The 24,524-nt window shown below is 42.7% G+C and overlaps 1 protein-coding gene across 1 annotated transcript; it reads left to right on the top strand.

Annotated features, from left to right (window-relative positions):
• The first annotated feature begins 10,644 nt into the window (after positions 1–10,644).
• Positions 10,645–12,189, top strand: LOC147436814 (uncharacterized). Its single transcript, XM_086485781.1, has one exon. It carries the CDS (start codon positions 11,335–11,337, stop codon positions 12,052–12,054), a length of 720 nt encoding a protein of 239 aa, XP_086341907.1. The 5' UTR covers positions 10,645–11,334; the 3' UTR covers positions 12,055–12,189.
• Positions 12,190–24,524: the final 12,335 nt, after the last annotated feature.

Raw genomic sequence — 24,524 nt, 5'->3', positions numbered from 1 at the left:
GATGAATAAGGTCTTACGTGACTTTATTCCTCAAATCACAATGCCTTTCATTGATGAATTGCCTATCAAAGGATGTGAAGAAAGTGACAAAGATGAAGCTTTGGATCTCAAGGGATGTCACAGGTTTGTGGTAAATCACATAAATGATTGTGATAAAATTTTGTCTAGGTTGGCAGAAGTGAATCTTACATTGTCAGGGAAAAAGTCTATATTTGGTGTCAATGAAGTGCTCATTGTGGGGCACATGTGCGGGCCATATGGTAGGAAACCTTGTCCAACAAAGGTAGATGCCATCCAAAGAATGAAAGAAACATGCACTAGCATCACTGAGGTTAGAAGGTTTCTGGGAGCATGTGTCTTCTATGTTATTTGGATTCCACATTATGCACATGTAGCTGATCCTCTTTATGAGCTGCTTAGAAAGAATCAAAAGTTTAAATGGACAGAAGCACATGTAAAATCCATGAAAAAGCTAAAGGAGTTGCTCCAGTCAGCAACAACTTTGAGAAAGGTAGACTATGAGTGTCAAAGGCCAGTAATTGTGATAGTAGACACCAGTCCTACAGGGATTGGATGGGCAATAGGGCAAGATGACAAAGAAGGACACAGGTATGTGGTAAGATTTGGAGCAAAGGTACTAAGTGCTCGCCAAAGAAACTATCCACAGATAAAGAGAGAGTTATGGGGTATGGTTACAGCCTTGAAAAGTGAGAAAGAGTACCTAATTGGTGCATGTGTGGTTGTAGAAACAGATTGTCTACCACTTCTTGGGATGGTTACAAGCTGCTCAACACCAGACATTGCTATGTTGCGGTGGATTGCCTACATTAAGTCCTTAAATCCCGAGTTTAAGCACATTGCAGGTAAAGATAATACAGTGGCAGATATGCTATCAAGGGCAAGGTATGAAGATGAGTCACAAATGATTGATGAGGGAGATGATGTAAGCACAAAGTTCTATTCTATCTCTTATGTCAAAGGTAACAATGTCTGCATGACTAATTCACTTGAATTGTTCTTGAAAGATCTTTATGAAGGTGATTGGCTTTCTATTGGAAGGTACTTGAGTACTCTAACAAAACAGGATGATTGGTCTGAACAAGAATTCAAGAGGATACGCAGGAAAGCATATGGGTACTTTTTAAGGGATGGTTACTTGTGGAGGCATCCTAAACAAAAGGGTGCTACACCACAATGGGTTATATGTAAAAAAGAGACTCAAGTAAAGCTCATGCAAGAGTTTCATGAGAGTCTATGGGCTGGACACAGGGGTGTGTGGGCAACTTCTCCAAGTTGAAAGAAAAATACTGGTGGAAGGGTATGTATAAAGATGTATATCAGTTTGTAGAGTCATGTGTAACTTGTCAAATGTATTCAAATGTTCGACATCACGATGGATTGCACCCTACATATCCACTAGCCATGCACTATAAATGGGTTGTGGATCTAGTCACAATGCCTTTAGGACTATGGCAGATGAGATACTTGGTTCTTGCACGAGAGGACCTAACTAATCAAGTTGAAGGAAGAGCATTAAGAGCTAAAACCACAGAAGCTGTGTGCAAATTCCTTCTTGATGAGGTGATATGCCGTTATGGTTGTGTGGGAAAGATCACTGCAGATAGAGGTGAGCTGGATACCGAAGAAGCAAGGGAGTTCTTTTCTAGATTAGGAATCAAGCTTTCTCTTACTACAGCTTACAACCTTGAAGGCAATGGAAAGAGTGAAAGAGGGCATCCTCCTATCATTAAAGCTTTGGCCAAGGCTTGCGAAGGAAGAGTTGGTGAGTGGCTAAAATTGTTACCATATGCTTTATGGGCTGATCGTACAACACATAGCTCAGTAACTGGCTATATGCCTGCGGAGCTAATGTATGGTCAAAAGCCAGTGATGCCGATTGAGGATACAATTCCCACATGGAATGTACTACCTTGGCAAGAGGGGCTTAGTAGGGAACATCTCCTTGCACTGCGTATAAGGCAGCTATAGAGAAGACCTGGAGACATTGAAGTTTCAAAAGAATGACTAAAAAATGCAAGGTTAAAAAACAAGGACTACTTTGATAAGCGACATCGACTCAGGAGCAAAGCAATTGACAAAGGTGACTGGGTTTTGGTGTATGATAGTAGCCTTGATAACCAGCACACAGTCATGCGTAAGTTTTCAAAAAGATGGTTTGGACCGTATGTTGTAAAGCATGTGCATGAAAATGCTACTTACAGATTGTCTGAACTAGATGGTACAGAAGTAAAAATTCCCATTGCAGGAAAAAGGATCAAAATGTTTAAGAGAAGAGGTTACAATGATCAAGAAAATGTTGACCAGGAGGAAGAGCAAAACACATGTGAAGATGAATCTTTGGAATCATCCAGTGAAGAAGAAAGCAAGGAAGATGTAGAAGAGGGCTGATCTTACAACAAAGAGAAAATGTGGCACATACCGGAGGATGTGCAGGTTTAGAGGGGGTGGATGTCGTATTGTGACATGTGCATAGTGGGAACGCATGCTACAAGATCTATCTTGTAATTTTTTAGATAAATAATTATCTTTCCTATAATGTACATATGCATATTTAAGTATAACAATAAGCCTTCTATCTCATCCTATTATTTTTTTCAAGGGTAACCTATTCTTACTTTACCATCAGAAAATACTATGGGAAAAGCATCAATAGCTCCGCCTCTTTAACTTGGGGCAAAAAACAATGATTCTTTATTTCTACTATTTCATTATCATCTCACACCCTAGCTAGATCCTATATCTAGGGTAAACTCCAATATATATATATTCTATGTATTTTTCTTATATTTCTTTTTAAATAGCTACTGGGAGGGAATCAAATCCTAGTGGAACACTAAGTGGCATGATTTCAAAGATACACTTATTTTAATGCATTATTGCAAGCATGATTACAAAACATTGTTAAGGAGCAATGTCATGCTTTCATATGGCATGAGGTGTCCTTTGGAATCAAATGAAAGTCTAGGCTAAGGGACCACAGGAAGACTTTTGCTACCAGAAATGGACCCTATTTTGATGATTTTTTTACACAAGGTTTCAATCCGAATTGGAAAATGATTTTAAAATGAAAATCGTAGCTAATGAGCTGAATTCTCTGCCCATATTTTTACTTTTTTATTTGGAGCCATGGTTGAGGAGATATGATCAAAATATTGGACCCCAGTCTGCCCACATCATGCAGGGACAGCTCATTTCCAACTTTTCCAATTCCTATTCACACTGGCTCCTCTCTTCTTGTGTAAACCCTTGGGGGTTCCCTTCACCTATAAAAGGAGACCTTTTATTTCTTGAAAACTACTCAAGAATTCAAGCCATTGATGAGAGGAATTCTGGAGGGAGTGAGTAGTAATGCCTATTTGTACTTAGCCATTAACATAAGCCCAAGCCTACACTTTCTCCTAGAGGAAGACTAGCCATTCTTGTACGCTATCCTTGGAAGATAATCTCTAATCAAAGAAGGTCTTGGACTTGGCGTATCAATCAACGTTGAATTCTCCCCTCTTCTTCTCTCTCCATCAATAATGGTGTCGAAGGGTTTGTCAAGTAAGATGTGTTCTACATTGATGTTTTCTTGATTTCTTGTTGCTTTCTTTTTCATCTCCAATCCAACATATATATATATCTAATCTCATCTCCTTAACCAAATTCTATCTCTTTCACTCTTAGTAATTCATCCTCTCTACAAATTTTAGGTTCTCCTTGTTACAGGTACATCTCTCCCCGCAGAATCCTTATTGCCTACGGGCAAGAATAGGGCTTGGGAGGGAAACTCTCTTCTCTTCTCTTCCCTTCTCTTCTCTCATATCTACATTTCTCACATACTATCCTAGATGAATAATCCACATGATGATAATTTCTATCGCTTTCACTCTGTACGATCTATTAGAATTAACGTATGGATTAACCGTAAAATACCTTTTCAACAACGTATAGTGTTTCTCTTTGGCCCAGAAAGGCTTAATGAAATACTTCTATCACCGGATCCCATCATACTACCTCTCATAGACTATAACTGTTTTTTTGACGTAAACGTAGTTATCTTGCTATGAACCAAGAGGATTTGTACACACAATTAATCCCAATTACTAAACAAAATATATATATTATGGTAAGCACAAAACTACAATTGCAAAGAACATTTCGTAGCATATTTGGTCAGCCAAGATCGAATGCCATTAACTCATCTATTAACCCGCTTATATTACCAATGATACGATATGACCATAGCCTTGATGTTTTCATCTTTCTGTTATTTTGACATTTTCTTTTGTGTTCTTTCTTTGTGCGTGTGAGTGCAAGAGAGAATGGGTGGGCTTCTTTGATTGTACTTCTTTCCGAACCCTAGTCTTCATGGCATCTATGGTTTAACTCCTTCATATAGTTTTTGTTGAGTTCTCTCACAAACTCTCACAGCCATAAGCTCGGTGCTTTCCTGGCAAGACCGCAAATTTCTCGACAGCGTGCACGCGAAGCTCCCCAGGCTAGACTCTATCTCTCCCTCTATCCTAAGGCAGGAGCTCTCTCTCTCTCCCACTCTCTCTCTCTCTCTCTCTCTCTCACACACACACACACACACACACACACACACACACACACACACAAGTTGTGTGGTGCAAGATTGGCCACGAGAGAGCTCGGTGGAGGCAGTTACAATGCAAGAGGCTAAGGCGATTGGCAACAATTGTAGAGTGAGTGAGGATTTTTACTGAATTGTACGTGTCGACAAATTTGTAGCTTGATGTATTGGCGCACTTGGTTAGATTGATGTCTTGCCCCTTGCACACGCAGGGGATCGAGTTCGACTCCTACTCTAGACAACTTTTACAGGGTGAGGTCCTCGGAAGGGGAGCGATGAGATTCGCACAAAAATCTGTGTGAGAATGAATGTAATAATGTACGAGCCAATAGTAACGGGTAAGGGGCCAGGGAAAATTGAGGTCTCTATAGGTTAAAAGGGTGGACTCCTAAATTAAAACCTTGAACTATAGAGCGGGGTGTTAGGGAGTTAAATACGTCTTGTTGAAGATGTTCTTGCATGAGTAGGCGTAGGGCCCTGGAGATTGGGCGAGTTTGAACTACATTCACATATAGCAGAGGTCCTTGCACTCCTGCTCTGAACTGTGGACCAAGCCCACTTGCTGCCAGATTACGAGAGGGGCCGATAAATCCCCCCTTTGGTGAGACTGCAGACGAAAGCATAGTGTTGATAGGATTATGATTACCATCATCACAAATGATTCCATTTACCAGAGCGGCTTGAAGCGCCATGATCCCCCCCCCCCCCCCAACCACCACCACCACCAAACAACATAGGAGAAAAGCAGAGGGACCTCATAACCAAACAACATAGGAGAAAAGCAGAGGGACCTCATAACTAAACAACATAGGAGAAAAGCAAGAGTGCGAGAGGGGAAAGTGCTGCAGAGTAATAACTTTTTATGGCTCGAACTCCACACCAATACGGAGTTCAGAAACCCGTGCCTTTGCTTGAATTTTCTCTACATGTTAAAGAGCGGCCTTTGCCTTTTCCGGCACTAAAGCCTTTTCTTTTTGAATAGTTTATTTACTCAATGATGTCAGGGTCTATTGATCTCGTAGAAGTTTTGAGAGAAGTTCCGCATTATCATCCTTACCCTCTTTTGGATTAATTGAAGGCCTTTGCTCATAAGTGACATTGTGAGGTTGAGAGTCCACTTACTTACCCTTAGTGTTTTGAGGGGGATTATCAATATTATGCCACACATTAGAGATCAGGAAAAAATGACCATTAATTAGAGGGGAATTATGGTTTACCTGGTTAGGTCTCTGTGGGTTAAAAGGGTAATTTTTGCTGCATTAAAACCTTGAACTGTAGAGTGGGGCGCTAGGGAGTTGAATATGTCTTGTTGAAGATGTTGTTGCATGATAGCCGTAAGGTTGGAGATGGGGCGAGTTTGAACTGCATGCGCCAACGATAGAGGTCCTTGCACTCCTCTGAACTATGGACCAGGTCCACTTGCTGACAGATTACGAGAGGGGTTGGTAAATCCCCCTTTTGGTGAGGCCACAAACAAAAGCAAAATGTTGATAGGATTAGGATTACCATAATTTCGAATGATGCCATTTACTAGAGCGTCTTAAAGCACCATGATTTATAACTAACACACACACACACACACCACACCCCCCCCCCCCCCCCCCCAAAAAAAAAAAGGAGGAGAAAAAAAAGTGATAAATCATGTGGCTTGCTACCAAGAAGACGAGACTATAGTAAAACTTAGGGGAAATTATCAAAATACCTCTCTGATTTGTAAAAATTCCCAAAATACCCTTCAAATTTCAAACATTCCCAAAATATCCTTGTATCTATTTTGGCTAGATTGTTCAAGATTTTCGAGAATCTTTGTTCCTTTTTGACAATTGATATCTGTTAATGAGTGTTTCGTGCATGCAATGTAAGTTGTCACAAATCACCTGACAAAAAAAGTAATTATGTCTAAAAATAATGAAGCAATTCATCTCCAAAACCTACATTATCAACCCAAATTCCAGTTTTCGCATCTTGCATCTATACTAATAGATAAAGGGGGAGGGAATTCCGGTCCCCCCCCCCCCCCCCCCCCCCCCCCCCCCCCCCCCCCCCCCCTTCCCCTCCCTCCCCTTGCCACGCGTCAGATCCTCCTTCAATTGGCGAGTGTGGCCTGCAGCATCCAGGAGCACAGTGACGCAAAGAGAGAGAGAGAGAGAGAGAGAGAGAGAGAGAGAGAGAGAGAGAGAGAGAGGCGGCGCAGCCGCTGGCTATACTAGTGATAGACAATAAGTCTGTTTATGAAAACCTTCAAAAAGTTTATTTTTGGAGAAACTCACAACCATGGGCATGTTGGAAAATTTGAAGGACATTTTAAGAATTTATGACAAAATATTGGGAGTACTTTGGGAATTTTTGAAATTTAAAAGGTATTTTAAGAATTTCCACAAATTAGAGGGATATTTTGGTTATTTTCCTAAAATTAAATTTTGAACTCTCTCTCTCTCTCTCTCTCTCTCTCTCTCTCTCTGCTAGCATGCACACAAAACACACATATTTTACAATCTCTCATACATAACGATACCAATTCAAAACATTATGATGCCTGATCAAAACCCATTGAAACTAGGCAATTTAGTCATTCGTGATTAGGTGCACATGACACCCATTGTTGGGATAGTGGTTTAACTTGAAAACACCAAGAGATCATTCTACAAAGACACCCAATGGGAAAAGTGATAAAAGTGGTAGTTATACTCATCGATGCTTTCTGTTTATGATCCACGATCCAATCTTCAAGCAATATAAGCTCTTTGTTTTGGATACTTTTTTATCCACCACTAAAATGTCGACAAAAAGATTGGGCTTCCTAGGGCCCACTGTTAGAAAAAAACCGGGGTCCAATGTATTTTAACCGGCTGAAATTTAAAATCCCGGTTAGATTTTGAGCATGCCTTGAAGAAAACCAGGAAACTCTCACAAGTTTTAGTGTAATTACCGGCAAAAGCTTCAAATTTTGACCTAACAATCGGAAGAATTTCAAGTATGCCCTTATTTTCTTCGGTTAGAAAATATGTTTTTTTCTAGCCCTGCTAGGGCCTACGGCATTAGAGCTTTGGTTTAGGTGGGTGTGATGTGTCCTAGGTTCAGTGTGTCTTTGAGTGTGGTCTGAGAGCCGAGTCGCACTCAGGGTCAACAGGGCCAGTGAGGATTTCAGGACTCTCCGTGTCGTGCTGCAGGAAAAGCGAAGCGCTCTTGTGGTGCTGCTAGCCCTTTGAATTTTGCAGGTATTAAGCTAGACTTACGGAGGCGTAGAGCTCTCCTGGTTTCAAGGATTTCAACAGCGAATTGAATCCCTCAAGATTTTCGAAGTTGGCTCCTACAATATCGCAGCCTTTTCTTTCCTTGTAGGTGCGACCTGCATCTGATTTTTCTAGCATTCCCTCACACTCCCCCCACTCCCGCGCTGTTGCGACTCGGCCCTTATCAACACGATGGGCCATTTAATTAAATCGTGGAACAAATCCTACGCAGGCCTCTAGGCTAGGTAGAGATACAATTGCCGAAAAGCGTGCGTGCGCACACAAGTGTTGGAACTGTAGAAGACTCGTGTTACACGGGGTGTGGGTCGATATTGACCCTGAGGGAGAGAGTGAACAGCGTAGGTAGCAGTGTTCTGTCAAGCCCTGCCACGCTAGAAAGGGGTTTGCCACAGTGGCTAGCACTATCATCAGCCGCCCCATCCAAGAAGTAACCGCAAAAGAAAGATTAAGGACTTTAAGCAAAAGGAAATGGAGTCGGGCAGCTTCTCCAGCTTTCTGCATCCCCTTAATAAGCCCCAATTGGTCTTCAACAATTTCAAGTTGGGCAGCTCCACCACATTTCTGCATCCCTATAACCTCAAGATCTTCAGCGATCTCAATTTTCCAATGTGCTCCGGGAGCTCCATCAAATTCTCATAGTCAACCAAGCTCAGAGTCTTGAGAGAAGTGATGCTAAAAAATGGAATCACGAGGAAACTTTCTGGCCAATCCAGAGAAGCGTAAACATTAAAGCGATTGCAACTGTCTAATCATTTGAATATCCGCCAACTGTGACAACTTCCCAATACAGTTCCTTGAGAGAAATGATGTTGTAAATGGAATCAGGCAGATTCTTTAGCTTTTTGCACCTTGTTAAGTCGAATACTATCAAGCTTATCAGCTCCGAGCTTCTCTGGGAGCTCCACCAAGCTCCCACACCCTCTCAAATTTAAAATCTCGAGAGTAGTAATGCTGCAAATGGATTCATGTAGCTTCTTAAACTTTGTGCAACCCCTTAAGTTAGTTTTTTCAAACTGGATTGCAAGCTTTCAGCGCCGAGCTTCTCCGGGAGCTCCTCCAAGCTCCCACACCCCCCCAATTTCAGGATCTTGAGAGAACACATATTAGTGCAAATGGAATCAGGCAGCTTCTGCAGCTCTTTGCAGTCTGTTAAGTCCAGTTCTGTCAAGCTGGATTGCAAGATATCGGTTCCAAGCTTCTCCGCGAGCTCCACCAAACTCTCACACCCTTCCAAATTCAGGATCTTGAGAGAACTCACGCTGCAAATGGAATCAGGTAGCTTCTTCAACTTTCTGTGGCCGCTTAAGTTCAATACTTCCAAGGACTGCAAGCTATCTCCGAACTTCTTCGGGAGCTCCACCAAATTCTCACAGCCATCCAATATTGTATTTGATTGGAGATCTCAGAAACTGAAACTAGAGTATGTTGTTAATGGACTCGGGAAACTTTTCCAACTTTTTGCATCGCGTCAAGTCTAATATTGCCAAGGATTTCAAACTTCCAATCTTCTCCAGGAGTTGCTTGAGATTTTTCACAGTTGCATAACATTAGACTTTCTAGTGATGAAATGCTTTCTAGAGAGTCTGGAAACCTATGCAATTGCTTGCAGTTCTTCAATTCCAATATTTTCAAAGATTTCAATGCCCCGATACACATGGAGAGCTCTACTAGCTTCAAACATCCATTCAATATCAGAGCTTGAAGAGAGATGATGTTGGGAATGGAGTTAGGAAGCTTTTCCAGATTTAGGCACCCGCTGAGATCTAGGTTTATGAGGGAGCGCAAATCGCCAATGTGCTCGGGAAGTCTAGTTAGGTGTATCTCTCTCTCTCTCTCTCTTTCTCACAGCAAAGTGGGAGCACTTGCAAGATGACTTTGGTCATAATCTCTCTCTGTTGTGTGTGCAGGGGAATGCCAGGAGCGAAGGAAGTAACCTAAATCTACTGAGCGGAGGAGGAATCTCGAAAAGCGGAAGACTCCTCTTAATGAGGAGGAGGAATCTCGAAAAGCGGAAGACTCCTCTTAATGAGAGCCCAACTGGGGATGTCCGTGCTCGATTTCAAAAAATCCAATTCATGATTTGAGAGCATTTATTATCTTTGTAATGAGCATATCTTACTAACCAATGAAAAATTTGTGCTTTTAAGGAAAAAAAAAAACTTCCATTTTTCACTAAGAAAAGGGAACACATCACCAAAGGGCTAAGGCCAAAAAGGGAGGGAGGGGGGTGGGCGGGAAGGGGGCACAGGGACCTCAAAACGAGGCAACGTAAGATAAAAGCGAGTGCCAGAGGGAAAGGCGTTCTTCCACACTATCTCGAACGGGCGGCTTCAAATGGGATGGACGGTTGAGGTGATTCGAACCGTTAGATGCACATTTGTAAAATTGGGACATTTGGTAAATTCGAGGCGGTCCGCACCCATGTCTTGAATTCGCGACCTTCCCACCACGAGCCATGAGCACTAACCACTACGCTCGTATACGTTCGTTGAAATATCGATGATTCGAGTATGTCATATTGTAAATGTGGGCCAAGTAGTAAATTCGGATAGATTAGTAAATTCGAAAAAAATATCCAATCTGACGGTCCATGATTAGCGCGCCCCACGTTTTCCTCCTCCACCATTGATCCCATTTGAGCATGTCCGTGTGATATAGTCATGAGGGAAAGCGTTGCAGAGTAATAACTTTGCATGGCTCAATATCCACGGCCGTACGGGCCTTTGTCCTTTTGGGCACTAAAGCCTTTGCTTTTTGGACAGTTCATTTACTCAATGATGTTAGCCACGGGGTCCTATGATCCCATGGTTCGTGCGGCATTTAAAGGGGAGGTGATGTTAGGGTCTGTTGATCTCGCAGAAGTTTTCAGAGATGAGGCAGCGTAAGGGGACGGGGAGGTCAAAACCTAATGGAGGATGGCTAATTCTCGAGCGACATGCGAAGAATAAGAGGACGTGGAGAAAGGTGGGATCAGAGGCAAAGAGGCAACGGCGCCGTGGGGCCGTAGAAGGATGAAAGCAAGGCTGCTTTTTGGAGGAAGGCGGGATCAGAGTTGAATGGCGGTGAGCAGAGTGTTTTGCCTTCCCACCTCATTGTGCAACAGATCCTGCTACGGCTCCCTATGCGGAAACTTTGTCAGCTGCGCTGTGTTTGCAAGTCTTGGAATGCCTCGCTAAGCTTCGTAGCTGCCCCGGAGCCTCCACTGGGGTTACAGGAGGAATACTGGTTTGTTATGCGCTCGGCCTCTACTGGTCTTTTCACATTCTGCAGTAGCCTTGACAAGGGCCGCCTTTCTTTGCTGCCTGTGTGTGGCGACAAGTTGCTGCGCCATCTCGGTGGCTCAAGCTGCCACCGAATTCCGTCCACCAGCGACGATCTTAACTTGGAGCTGAATATTTCCAGTGCAGGGGGTTTTATGTGCGCAATAGGCGCAGGCGTGATGATGTGTTTGACGTTGTTGTCTTCAACTGCCTCACAGGATCTATGAAGGTGCTTCCCCCACCCTTGCAGCCACAGAAAATTACACCTCACTGCCCACTTCCACTGTCCCTGGCAATTGACAGCTGGGACCCCTGGCGGTTTTATGTTTTCCGCACTGAGATGCTTGTGCCAGGAAATTCCTTGGATAAGTGGTATTTTGAAGTTTTTGACTCTAAAACAGGGAGGTGGATAGAAGTGGCCAAAACCACTGTGAGATCTAAGTCTGGGTTGCTTTCCGGTGATTTCTTCTTCATTGAGGATGGTGATCCGCAAAAGGTAGTGGCTTACCATGCGGCCCAAAATGCATGGAGCATGATGCAAGTGCCATGGAAGTCCAGTATTTATGATGATCCTTGTCTCAAGTATGGAGGGAGGCTTTTTCGTGCCCGCTTTGAGCATGTTGAAGGCGAGCACCGGGCAGCCTTTGTCGTATGGGAGCTGCGATTCAGTGTTTTGTCAGAAAGTGCTCCTACTTGGGTGCAGGTGTCAAGAACACCGGACCATCTAAAAGCTCAACTTGCGCTCATGCAGCCTATCGGTGCACTCCTTCATACAGAGGGGCCCCTCTTTCTCACGAGGATGTGGAACGATGTGGGGTTTCTTTCACCTCTAGTGTATGATGTTTCAAACAACTCGTGGTACCTTCAGGTCCTACCGCTTGAAGGGTGGGACTGTGAGTTTCTTTTTGTGCACAGGCCAAGATTAAGTATGTCACTTCCCTGATTATGTGGCTTGGTTCTCATGGTGAATGAGGTATGCTCATTTCTAATGAGTTTTATGCTTGTGAAAGGATACTATCTTCTTGGTGCGCAGGCCAAGATTCTTCTTTTCTTGCAATAAACGTGAAGGGTTTTCTTCTGCAGTGTAATTTGGTGTTTTAAATTGCACCATTGTGTACAATCTTGGCAATATAGCTTTGTTTCAGGCAAAATTTTACTCTTTTGTCAATTGTATGGACAGTAAGAGGTATGATGCTAAGAAAATGCTTAGTGTGTGCATCGCTGTGTTTGTTTGGCTGCATGCATCCGTTTGTACACCATCATCCCTGTGAGTAGAACCTTGGCCTATTGTAGGCGACTCTCATTGAGTGTTTCTTTCTTGTGAATTTTCATGACTATTGTTCTTGACTTGGTTGGCAAGGCTTTTAAGACAGCGCAAATAGGCAAGAGTTAAGCACGGAATACGTTTGATTGAATGTTCCCACTAACTTTCTGTTGATAGGAAGGAGCGTGCGACATGGCTGCTTAGCTAGTCGTCATGTGGACAACGGATATTGGAAGGGACTTTGGCGAGTGTGGGTCATGAAGATTGTCTTGAATGTTGTAGGAGCACTTGGCATTTTAAGGAAGCACTGCTTTTCCCGAGGAACACAGACAAGGAGTAGCCTTGATTATCTAACTCTAAAAGATGATGGCAGCTGAAGTGTTGCTTAAAGGGCCGGGGTTGGGAGGTAAAATGAGCATCGTGCTATGATCATGTCCCATCACAAAGGGTGTGCTCTCCATGTCCACATCCATCCATGCATCCTTTATACATCCATAAAAGCCGCCAATGCGTAAATGTATCCATGTCTGTCAAGAAGGCTGTATTTTTCAGGTGTTTTAACAATGTACATGTCCATAAAACTGCGTTGATGTACGTATGCATCTACGTCTTTAAAAGCTGATGATTTGCAAGTAGATCGGATGTCCGATTGGGCATGATAACGTGTGAACAAGATTGGGCATGATTGTTTAGTCAACAAGATTCCTTGCAACATACTTCAATCATAGTAAACGAACAGGAAGGTGTGTTCATACTCTATACAACCTATCGTCCTCACTCTGCTTTGCCTTGCCTCGAACCCTACGTGAGCTCTCTCTCTCTCTCTCTCTCTCTCTCTCTCTCTCTCTCTCGCTACTTGCTCGATGTTGAGTTGTACATTGTTATGCTTTGTCCAAGTTTACATTGAACTTGGACACATTTTTTTTAGTCACTTATAATAAAAGTGGGAAAGCTCAAAACTCACTTATTGAGTTTTCCCCAAAAACACTCTCTCTCTCTCTCTCTCTCTCTCTCTCTCTCTCTCTCTCTCAGATTTCGATCTCTAGCGCTAGCTCTATGCCTTGCTCTACCAAGCCCAATCCTGCACACTCCTTCACCGTGCGCATCTATTGGTAGCCCTTGCTTCGCGTTTTTAATTGGTATCAACACCCTAGGGTTTCACAACAGCCCTGTGCAGTTTACTTGATAACAAGTTCAATTTGCTCTCTCGCGATCGATTTCGCTTTCATCGCGAAGCCTCTTGCTTCCAGGTCGAGAAGGTCACCAAAATTTGTCAAAACAAAATCCCAAAACGGGTGATATTGCACGTTATTACAGGTCAATGTAGCAATACACAAGTGTTCCAAATTTATGAGATTACATGTATTGATGTTTCGTGTGAGGATTCGAGTCAAAAGCTGAGAACAGGTGATTTAAATCGCACATTCAATTGAAAATTTAGATTTGGACAGTTTCATGTAAAGAAATCGTGGTTTATCGTATGCAAAGTCTTCTGGTTGTTCCTATTTGTTGAAATTTTCAGCCTATTGCATCTTTCTTGTATACACACTTGTGGTTGAGTTAAGATGGCTTCTTCCTCTTCCACATCTGACATTAAATGCTTGATGGAAATCAAACAGTTCGATGGTCAAGGCTTCGATTTTTGGCAAGAACGCAAGCAAGGTATTCGTTTTTTAAAGGATTGTGAAGATGCATTGGAACAAAATAAGCTGTCAGGTTTGTTTGACTTGGAGTGGGCAAGTTGAATAAAAAGGCCATGGCCTATATCAAAATGGCTATCAATGATGACATTTTGATGGACATCAAGCGTTTGGACTCTGCTTATGTAATATGGCAAAAGCTAAAGTCGAATTATGAGAACACTACGCATGTGAACCAAGTGCATTTGATGCGAAAGTTGATGAATATGCAGCTTGATGACTCGAAGTCGGCTACTGAGCATTTGAGTGCTTTTACATGTGCGTTGAGTCAGTTGTTGCAGGATAGTGGGCTTCAACAAATTGATGATAAGATGAACGCTATTTTCTTGCTTATGACATTGCCAGATACTTGGGAAACATTGGTTGTCTCTTTGAGTAACAACCCCACTCTCACGTATGACGGTGTGAGAGGGTCTATTCTCAAGGAAGAGATTAGACGCAAGTCTAGTGGGGAAGGTGGCAGTTTTGCCTACACTGCAAGAGGTAGAATTAAAAGCGTGATGCGAGCAACATGACTCAAGGGGTTTTTTTAAGACCCTTTGAACGCAAGTTATATGAATAGTTTCTTAAAGGTGCACCCCCTAAGATTGTAGATGAGAGAGATCCTGGCAAGATATCATCAGAAACTGCTGGTCAGGCTTGTTTCACCCCTTACTAACAAGTAGAAAGGTTAACACAACAGTTGTAGGGACAATTTCTAGCAAAATTTATCTTTGGCACACCAAATATATCTTTGGCACACCAAAAATGCAAGTATATGCATATGATTGCAATTGGGTACCAAAGTGGATGTACATGATGTGTATATGATGTAAGTGATGTGCATGACGTATGATGACTTTCTGAACTATCTGGTGAGAGTTATTGGCACTTCTGTGTCTGCTTTTTTCGTCATTTGAGCTTGTCTTGCTTGAGGGAGTTAGGCTTTGTCAATCTGGATGAAAATTGACATGGAGCTTCATTTAAACCATATAAACACATCTAGAACAAACATTGATGAGGAAAGGTCCCACAGGTCACAAATTTATCTTCGGTGCATCTAAGATAAATTTGTACTGAATTGGTTCTTTTTTTCCTTTTTGCCTCTTGGATACCTCAATTGGGTGCTAACTAAGCCCTGGGTAAAGTTTGAGCTCAATTGGTAGGCAAAAGTCTTCTTTGTGCACCCTTTTGTGTATTCTTGGTTGTGAAATAACATAGAGAAGTGCATGCATGATATGAGTGTGCCAAGGTTATGCAAGTTGGGTAGAGGCTATGTGGATCATGCTTGTGTGAAAAGATGTGCAAAAAATGCTTCAAATGTGACAATTTATCTTTGGCACGCCAAAGATCAATTTTGCCTAATATTGCTACTTTTGCCCCCAACTTGCTACATATAGCTTCTACTAGGTTAATTAAGGTGGATGTTGGCCCTGGTTATCTATCTTGCACTTGCCAATGAAATTGATTGTCCCCACCTGAGTAGAATTTGACTCAAGGCTACCAACTTGAGGTTGTGGACTTTCTGGGAGTTAATGGAAGTTAGATATAGTGTGTAGAATGCCCCCCCCCCCCCCCCCCCCCCCCCCTCCCAGGTCGAATGGTCAATATCTTTCATGGAAGGGCAAAATGTCACTTTGTGGTGAAGATATGGTCATTTTTCCATAAGTTGATGAGGTGGAATCCAATACACCCCCAATTCTCTACAAATCTTCTGCATGATGACATCTGCAAGTGAGTAAAAAGTGATCCCTAAATGAGCCTTTTATCTTCGGCATGCCGAAGATACTAGGTCAAGATTGGCCTGCATTTGAACTCTGGAGCCCACCCCATGGTTCAAGTTTGGTGTGATTGGATGCTCGAAGTGGCCGTTGAATGTCTTGTTCTCCTTGAAATATCCCAGATTGCCCTATATTGTCATGCCCCCCACGACCTTTGTGGTGTACCAAGTGGTAATCAAAATGCTTCTTGTTATAGTTAGGAGCTTACACTTCATGGATGGAGTGAATAAGAATCTATAGACAGTGCATAGAACCTCGCTAAAGAGCGCCAAAAATTACTAGCTAGAATTATCCTAGAAAAGATCAAAATGCAAATTAGGGTAGAATTGGCCTAGTGGACTATACATACTTAAAATTTTCGGACACCCCTATTATGGATCTACCCATTGAGTTGAGTAGACCTCACAATGTATCTCCGGATCAAAATTTTTTGAACAATGATAACCGAAGACCTTTCTACCAAAAGTTTCCTTGAGCGGTTAGTGCATCGGAGTGGCCGCCGAGCAATTTGATCAAATTCCCCATAATTGTTTTGGTTGTTCCATAGAGCTTCAAGATTTGACGTTTTAAATTGGATTCATTAGGAAAAATATGAACCCCAAAGGGCCCTTGTAAGAGCAACCAATCAGATTTTAGTCAACAATAGGACATAAAATGGGGGGACATGGATAACACATATCTACGTACCTAAAAAGTATATCATGTAGCATATCTATGGAAAGAGCTTGAAAATGCGCTCCAAATGCACTAATGTCCGACCAATTTAAGGTTAAAATGCTCAAGCTCTGGTCATTCAAAACAATGCAAAAACTGGTGGGACCGTGGCCAAAAGCCCATTTTCATTGGTGTAAAGAGTATATTCCAAAAGAATCTTTGACCCTAAAGGGCCCTTTTGGGGTTTATATTTTCCATAATGTCCGATTTTGGCATTCTTGCTTATTTATTTATTTATTTTGGACTTTTATTAACCTTTATTAATAAAATTGAACAAAATTATCCAAAATTAATAAAAGAAATTCCATTCTAAATCCAAAAATACAAAAACACAACTAATTCTATTGCTTGGCTATATTTTTGTGGATTTCTCCATTTTGATCACTTTTTTGGCCATAAACACATGAAAAGAGTGGAAAATTATTCTTTTTTTGGCTTTTTAGCGCTATAATATGTTAATACACTTAGGGATTATTCTAGAGCATATTCCCTGTTCTGTTTATTCATAAGGACATTTTAGTGTTAGGTGGTAAAAATCGACACATTAACATTCAAGCAGTTCAAAACATTGCCCTTTTTTTCAATCTTTTTTCAATTTGCCGGAATTATCTGCCTCCTCCCCTTGCATGTGTCCTCCGTGATGACATAGTGTAGTCTGGTTGTGCAGTGTATGGGTGGAAAACTCATGTCTATGCATGTCCCCGATTGGCCCTACCATGCTGTTGAGGTCAATGCAACTGGAAACATTATGTGGTGAGAGAGGTAGGTCTTGAGATGTATACTTAAGGGTTGACGATGGCAAAGCATCCGGTTGCATGACTCTTTTAAAGAGAAAATCTTGTAGTAGTTGTGCTATTATTTGATAGTGGTATGCCTAATTTATGGTGTTTTCCATACTAGTCGAGGTTTTGGTATCCGTTTGTACATAACTATTCGTGGATTTTCTTTGAATCTCTTTGTAAAATATGTCTTTGGCTTGGGACTAGCCGAGATTCACGTTTATGCTTAGGTTTCCAACCCCATTGAGAGGGTCATCACTTTCGTGTCCATTGGTGTGGTTGATATGGAGGTTTAATTGAAGACTTGTTCTCCCAAATCTGCTAAGGATTGTTGATGAGTTGGGACTTAGGTACCGATAGTTGCCTAGTTCCATGCATACTGGTAGTATGAGGATGAATTTGGTGGCGTATAGTGAGCATAGAACTTGAGTTGCTAGTGATTTTTTGTAGATTCACAATTTTGAAAGTAGATTTCCATTCTTCACGGCTATGGGCAAAAGGTACTCTTAACTATCCCCCTTTGAAAGTTGGATAAAACACTTTAGCATTCCAATCGTGAACAGCTTTATAGGTTCTCATCCATGGAACTCCTAACACAACATCCTTGTTCATATGCTCATTTGGAATACGAATAAAGGTGTGGACATAGAAATTTATGCACAAAGATGTTGAGATTAATCAACCCCAAGGTTGGTGTGAATTCTTTATGACAGACCTTGACTTTAGCTTGGTAACATTCAAGCGGTTGGGTTATTTCTTTTTTGTACATTGAATAGTTGACAACATTGAGTCGTGCACGTGTGTCATCTAGCACTTTGACTCTTAATCCATCTTTCACTGTCACTATTATTCAAATATCTAATCCATTTAGCCATTCATCATTTGTCTCCACTTCGTATTCAGTGAGGGATTGAGTAAAGTAGTGACTTGGTGAACATGAATGGTAGTGAGTGGCAATATTTCAGGAACTCATCACATTGTTGCCTTTTGCTTCATAATCTAGATAAGTGCCTCTTCTTGCACTTCTTGAATCACCTGTTGTCATTTGAGCTTGCATTCTTTTGCTGCATGCATTCTTTGCAAGAGATCATTAGTTAATGATAAATGGTATTTACGAAGACGACATCCACTAATCTAGTTCTCCATCACCTCGCCATCTAAGGTAGCTAGTTTGACATGCCCACTCGGTGAAACATTATCAATGGCAAAAGGACCATGTCCATTTTTCTTGAATTTAGGAATTTGTTGTTTCAGGGAGTACACTAGTACCAGAACCACTACAAGAGGTTGTGTGCTCTTGTGACGCTGTTAGCGACGGAAATACACTGGGTTTTTATAACCCCCGGCGTCGCTAAAACCGTCGCTACGAGCGTCGCTATATGCGTCGCTATAGGCGTCGCTATAAGCGTCGCAATATAGAGACGCTCATAGCGACGCTCATAGCGACGGTTATAGCGACGTTTACACTGAAGACTATAGCGACGCTCATAGCGACGCTACAGAGCCATAAATAGCGACGCCCGAGAGAATTTCTTTTTGGTGGCAGGGCATTGAATGCCCTGCCACCCATCAACCATATTGTACTTGATTCACTTTTTAAAAAAAGTGCAAGGGTAGATAATAGACCCAAAATAGTCACCCAAAAGACGCATTGTTTGCAAAATTGACAATTGTACACATCATAGGCAAAATGAATTGATTGGCAAATGTAATAATGACAATTGTACAACATCATAGGCATAAAGAATTGATTGGCAAAAGGAACTGCGGTGACAAATGTAATAATATACATGGTTCAAAAAGACGTATAAAATCCGTCTCATGATACATAAGCTATGAGAAACCCTAAACTAATGCTATCTAGCTACGGCTAAACTGACGTCATCTAGTCAGACGTCTCATCGCGTCCAAGCGGCGTATCTGTCGGATTCTGCAAAAAAAGACAATAAGACAGCTTTCAGTAAGTATAAACATATAACGACATTTATAAAACAATACAAAAAATAAAAAAGAGTAAACCCTAATACTAACCATGCCGCCGCGAGAACTAAGAATGTCCATCAGGGCGTTTAAGCCCTTCCTGCTTGCGTACTTGCGCTCGTACGGTGTGGGATCACGTCCTGTCATCGACCACTGTCAAAACATACAAAGATTTCATTATGTTAGAATTAAAAAACTCATAAACCCTAAACTATCGAACATAAAGAGCAATGTGAAAACACTTACAAAATCGGCCTCAAATGATGCCCATCCACCGCTCCCCAAGTGGTGCGAGCTCCCTGCCTCTACTCGCGCTCTGGCTGCATCCTTTTGTTGCTTCCACTTGTCGGGATTCTCGCGCGCTGCTTTCTTCGCATTCTTCCAATCTTCTTTGGCCAACCAATCTGGCCTGTTTCACCCATTCTTGATTGCTTTTTGCACTTCGGAACGCTGGTGTTTGCAGTATTCGCGCATTCGAATCTTCATCAGGTCTTCATTGAAGCGCTGATCCCGTGTTGGAATGGGAAACTCATCATGAAGTATGCTGATGACTCTGTTTTTTAAATCACTTGGTACTTCACTCCATTTGTTTAGTATGTAGTGTCTAAATAGCTGAGAGCAAAGACCACACATGCGCGAGATCACCTTCTTGCCGTCATCATCCACGATGATGCCGCCGCTGAAGTCGATGGAGTAAGATAAGCCCTCTGGCCGGTGACGCGTGAACCTGGGTGTCCCGGCAGGGGTCTCTAGCGGCGTGTTGATGGGGGTACGGACGTCAGGTGTCTCCACCGGCGTCTGGGCCCCGAAGCGAGGAGTGTCGAGTGGGGTGGCTCCTGGCGGAGTAGGTAGAGGTGTGTAGCTTCTAGGAACAGTCAGCCGTGCAAAACCTGGCGTAGATGGCGATGCTGTGGCTGGTGTGGGGGCGGGCAAAGAAGGGGAGGGTAAAGAGCCTCGTCGAACACGAGGCGGTGTGGAGGCATCGGTGGCGGAATCCCCACAAGAACCGCCACCGTCACCACTAGAGCGCCGGTGTCTAGACGAGTGTGAAGCTCGTCTCGTCGACGCCGAAGCTTCGGAGCGCGCCGAATGCTCCGAAAGAGAGGGAGATGCGGATGGAGTAGAAACGTGCGATGATGCGCCAGACCGATGACGCTCCACGTACCACTGTCTCGGGTCCGGTGACAAAGAAGAAAGAAACTCCTCATCATCCATACCTGCCAGACCCACATAACTTACATGAGAGCTTTCAAGCACATAACTTGTAAAAGGGGGATGTTAACTATTTACATACTTACTTGTTCACAATGCTCGGGTCGTACGAAAGTGTCTCTTAGGTCAGTCCATTTCTTAGTAGAATCCACCTCAAGAAAACCAGACTCTCCTCTACGCACAGTAGCGTTGCGACCCTCCATGATTATCTTGAACCATTGTACGTCGAACAAGTCGACAAAAAATCCTCTGTAATCGATCCTCAAAATCTCTTGCAGCGTGCCGAAGTAAGTGAGTTCCGCCACCACAGGATCTGCATCAGAGGAACGTCGTCGACTAGACTGTTCAAATTTTGCCATGATTCCACAATCTTGAGTAAAATGCTTTTTGTCGATTCGTTCCACCCTAAAATGTCGACCTTTACACCATGCTGCTGTGTATGACTTATACTACAACGAACAAAGATTATGAGTGGTCGTTCAAATGTTTATAAATAAAGTCACTTGCTAGTCGTACATTGCAAACTTACCTTGGTCGCGCAACCCCGAGAGTACTCCCACTCTTCCTCAGTCACTTCGTCACCGCATTGTTGTACGCTTTTCAATTGGTTGTTCAACCATCTTAAGCTCATGAAGGTTGGTAGGCTCTCCAGAACCGCTGGATAGTGCATCGGTGGTCGTCTTCCCCGTCTCCACTCGATTCGTGCCCTTTGTCGCTCTTGCTTTGCATCCTCATATTGTGAAATCCACTTTTGCATCACTGGATTGTGAAGCATGCAAAATCAGTTGATTTTAGCCTCTAGATCTTCCGTCATCTTCTTCTCAACACCGAGATTGCACATGACAATCCCAGATATGCGCTCATCATCTATGGTTCGCCATAGCGTGTCCCGGGATTTATCAAATCCGTCTAGCCACTCTCCAATGTACACTAGGGACTCTGATACCAACCAACCTTCTGCCATGCTACCCTCCGGACGTGCCTTTTGACGCACATATCTCTTAAGCGTTTTCATGAAACGTTCTAAGAAGAACATCCATCTGGAATGAACTGTGCCAGCTATTTCCACCTCATCAACTATGTGAACAAGAAGATGCACCTGAATGGTTAGCATTGTAGTAGGAAAATGTTTCTCAAACATGCACACAAGCTCCGCAGCATTTAGTTTGGCGAATGGTATGGAGTCTACGTTGATCTCCTTTTGTGAGATCCATTGCACCAGCTTTGCAAGTTTGTAGATTGTGTTACGGATGTCGAGAGACAAACATCCCTCAATGGCAACCGGTAAAATAAACTGTAAAGTATGTGCAGCAATGATATTAAAGTCCACATTTTATGCAATGATATTAAAGTCCACTATGAACGTACCTGACACATTTTATGCCAATCGTGTGACTTCAAACCGGTAAGCTTTCCTTCTTTAGTAAAACACGTTCGGAGCGAGTGCATTATGCCAGTGGGGGTCCGCAAAGATCGAATGGTCTCTTTTACTTTGCGTACTTGGGCTCCTGTGAAAATCCATGGTGCTTTAGGGAGTTTTATCAATCCATCAGACGCTATTTGCGGCCAATATTGCTCCATACGATCCACATTTCTAAGGTCAACTCTGGCTCCCAAAGTATCTTTCTTGCCGGTCAGATGGTCCCATAGTAGATTACCCACATTCTTGAATATGTGCATTGGATCGAGCAAGTGATTGATAATGAGTCGGGGCCAGTATGGTAACTCGTACCATAGAGATAGTCTCTTCATCCCTGGAGGCAATCCGTCATTGCACATCTCCTTCTGCTCTAACCATGCTTGTGTAGACATCCTTGGTGGCTCTCTTCCCAAAAAGCCGTCGCGTAACACATGATTCTCTGGAAGATACGCTTGATGACCTTCGTAGATTTGCTTCTTTAGTGAGGGTGCCCTACGTGCATTCAGTCTAGGTCCACATGTGACACATGCTCTATATCCGCTTGTTTGAAGCCCTGCATGTATACACATGATAATAGATCAACTATGGGAAAAAAAAAGATTTACAGTGTCTGAGTGAGGAGTGTCAATAGATCACCTGAGCATTCTGTTAGCCCGGGATAGTCATGCACGGTCCACATTAGAATGCTTCTGATCAAAGCATTCCGTCGTCCTGTGTGTCGGCTCATATCCACCACCTCTATGCCAATCCACAATTGTTGTAGCTCTTCCAATAGTGGACGAAGATACACATCCATATTCCCCACTTTATATCGCCCTGGCACAATCAAGCTTAGCCATAGGTGCCCCTTCTTCGTAGTCAACCACGGGGGAATGTTGTAGTTGACGATGACAACGGGCCATACACTGTAAGATGTTGATCTTTGACCAAATGGATTTACGCCATCCATAGCCAGGCCTAAGCGCAAATTTCGAGCTTCCCTGGCAAAATCCGACCATGTTCCATCTATATGTTTCCAGGCTACGCAATCTGCAGGAATTCGTAGCACACCATCCGAAGATTTATTCTCCTCATGCCATGATGCTAGGGCGGCCATGGACTTACATTCGAAGAAATGCTTGATGCGAGGAAGCAGAGGGAAATGTCGCAAAACCTTTTGTGGAATTTTTGTCCCGTGGAGATCTACTCGATATCTTTCGGAATCACATTTCGGACACTTCTCCATGTCTATGTATTCCCCTCTGAAAAGAATGCAGTCATTAGAACAAGCGTGGATAAAATTGTAATCCATCCCCAAGTTTCGCAAAATCTTTCTTGCTTCATCTCGGGAATCTGGCATCACATTGTCAGCTGGTAGTATGTGCTCTTTCAGCAATCTACACAACATAAAAATATGATACAGTCGTGTAAAAATCTATCAGATCATTATACATTTAGAGTTTTATTAAAGTAAACTAATTGTAATAGATCACCTGAAAAGCGCTGTGACGCTAGTGTCACTCCATCCAAACTTTGCCTGCATGTTGAGAAGAACCAGGAGTGCTTTCAATCTAGACATACGTGCTCCATTATACAATGGCGTATCGGCTTCACTTTTCATATCATCATAGATAAGCCTTTTTGAATCCATGATCATCTCGATCATTTCATCAATCTCGGGCTCAAACATTGCCTCGTTGGGAATGTGCTCTGCATGATCATCCCTCGAGCTGTCAGAGGCTACATCTTGTGGCCTCACATATGCTGCTTGACCAAAGCGCCTGCGAACACGTCTATTGGGTTGCAAGATTGCTGCTTGTTGGCCAACGTCAGAGTCCGACGAGTTATAATTGGCAACAACTCGATCTATAATAGATGGATCGAACTCGCCAAATTCGCGAACGTGCTGCAAAGAAACACGTCTTGTCCGTCGCACAGCATGCTTGCATTGATTACAAGGACATAAGACCCTCGTTGAGAGATAGGTGTTTCGGTTGGACGGTCCCACATCCTCGTCACTACTCATAATGAGGATAAAAAACTTATAACCTGGACAACAAATTTAATATTCTATTGGCATTCTTCGTCTTATCTCTCTCTCTCTCTCTCTCTCTCTCTCTCTCTCTCTCTCTCTCTCTCTCTCTCTCTCTCTTTACCTCACATTCTCTAGTCATGTCCAATCCTCGCACACCTCGGTCTAGAGGTGCACGGAGATCAGAACCACCGGGTTATAATCTCGTCTTTATTGGTCAATACCTATATTTGTGGGTACAAGAAATCTACACACCCACGTCTACATGATACTGTATGTAGTGGACAAAACCCCTTTGCCTCTTCTCTAGCTGTCGCACTTCACAGCATCTTAACATCTTTTCACAGTAGATCTTTTCACTGTTCGTCTAACTCTAAACCCTAAACCGTAAGTAATTCTTGCGTGGACTCGATCTAACGTAAATAAGCGTAAATCTAAATAAACATAAATCTAACTAAAAATAAACCTAAATCTAATTTAACGTAAGTCTACATCTAACCTAATCTTTAACGTCTTTTGGGATAGTTTCCTACGACGTTAAAACTCTCTTCTTCTTGTGTGTGTGTGTGTGTG

Source organism: Adiantum capillus-veneris, chromosome 17 (assembly GCF_014529385.1).
Source record: "Adiantum capillus-veneris isolate H3 chromosome 17, ASM1452938v2, whole genome shotgun sequence".
Classification (NCBI taxonomy): Eukaryota; Viridiplantae; Streptophyta; class Polypodiopsida; order Polypodiales; family Pteridaceae; genus Adiantum; species Adiantum capillus-veneris.
The sequence above is the reverse complement of the archived record's forward strand: the minus strand, read 5'-3'. Positions and strand labels throughout refer to the sequence as shown.

Bases quoted from the DNA above. Each gene is read 5' to 3' on its own strand.
- LOC147436814 (XM_086485781.1), top strand. From the start codon at position 11,335: ATGAAGGTGCTTCCCCCACCCTTGCAGCCACAGAAAATTACACCTCAC.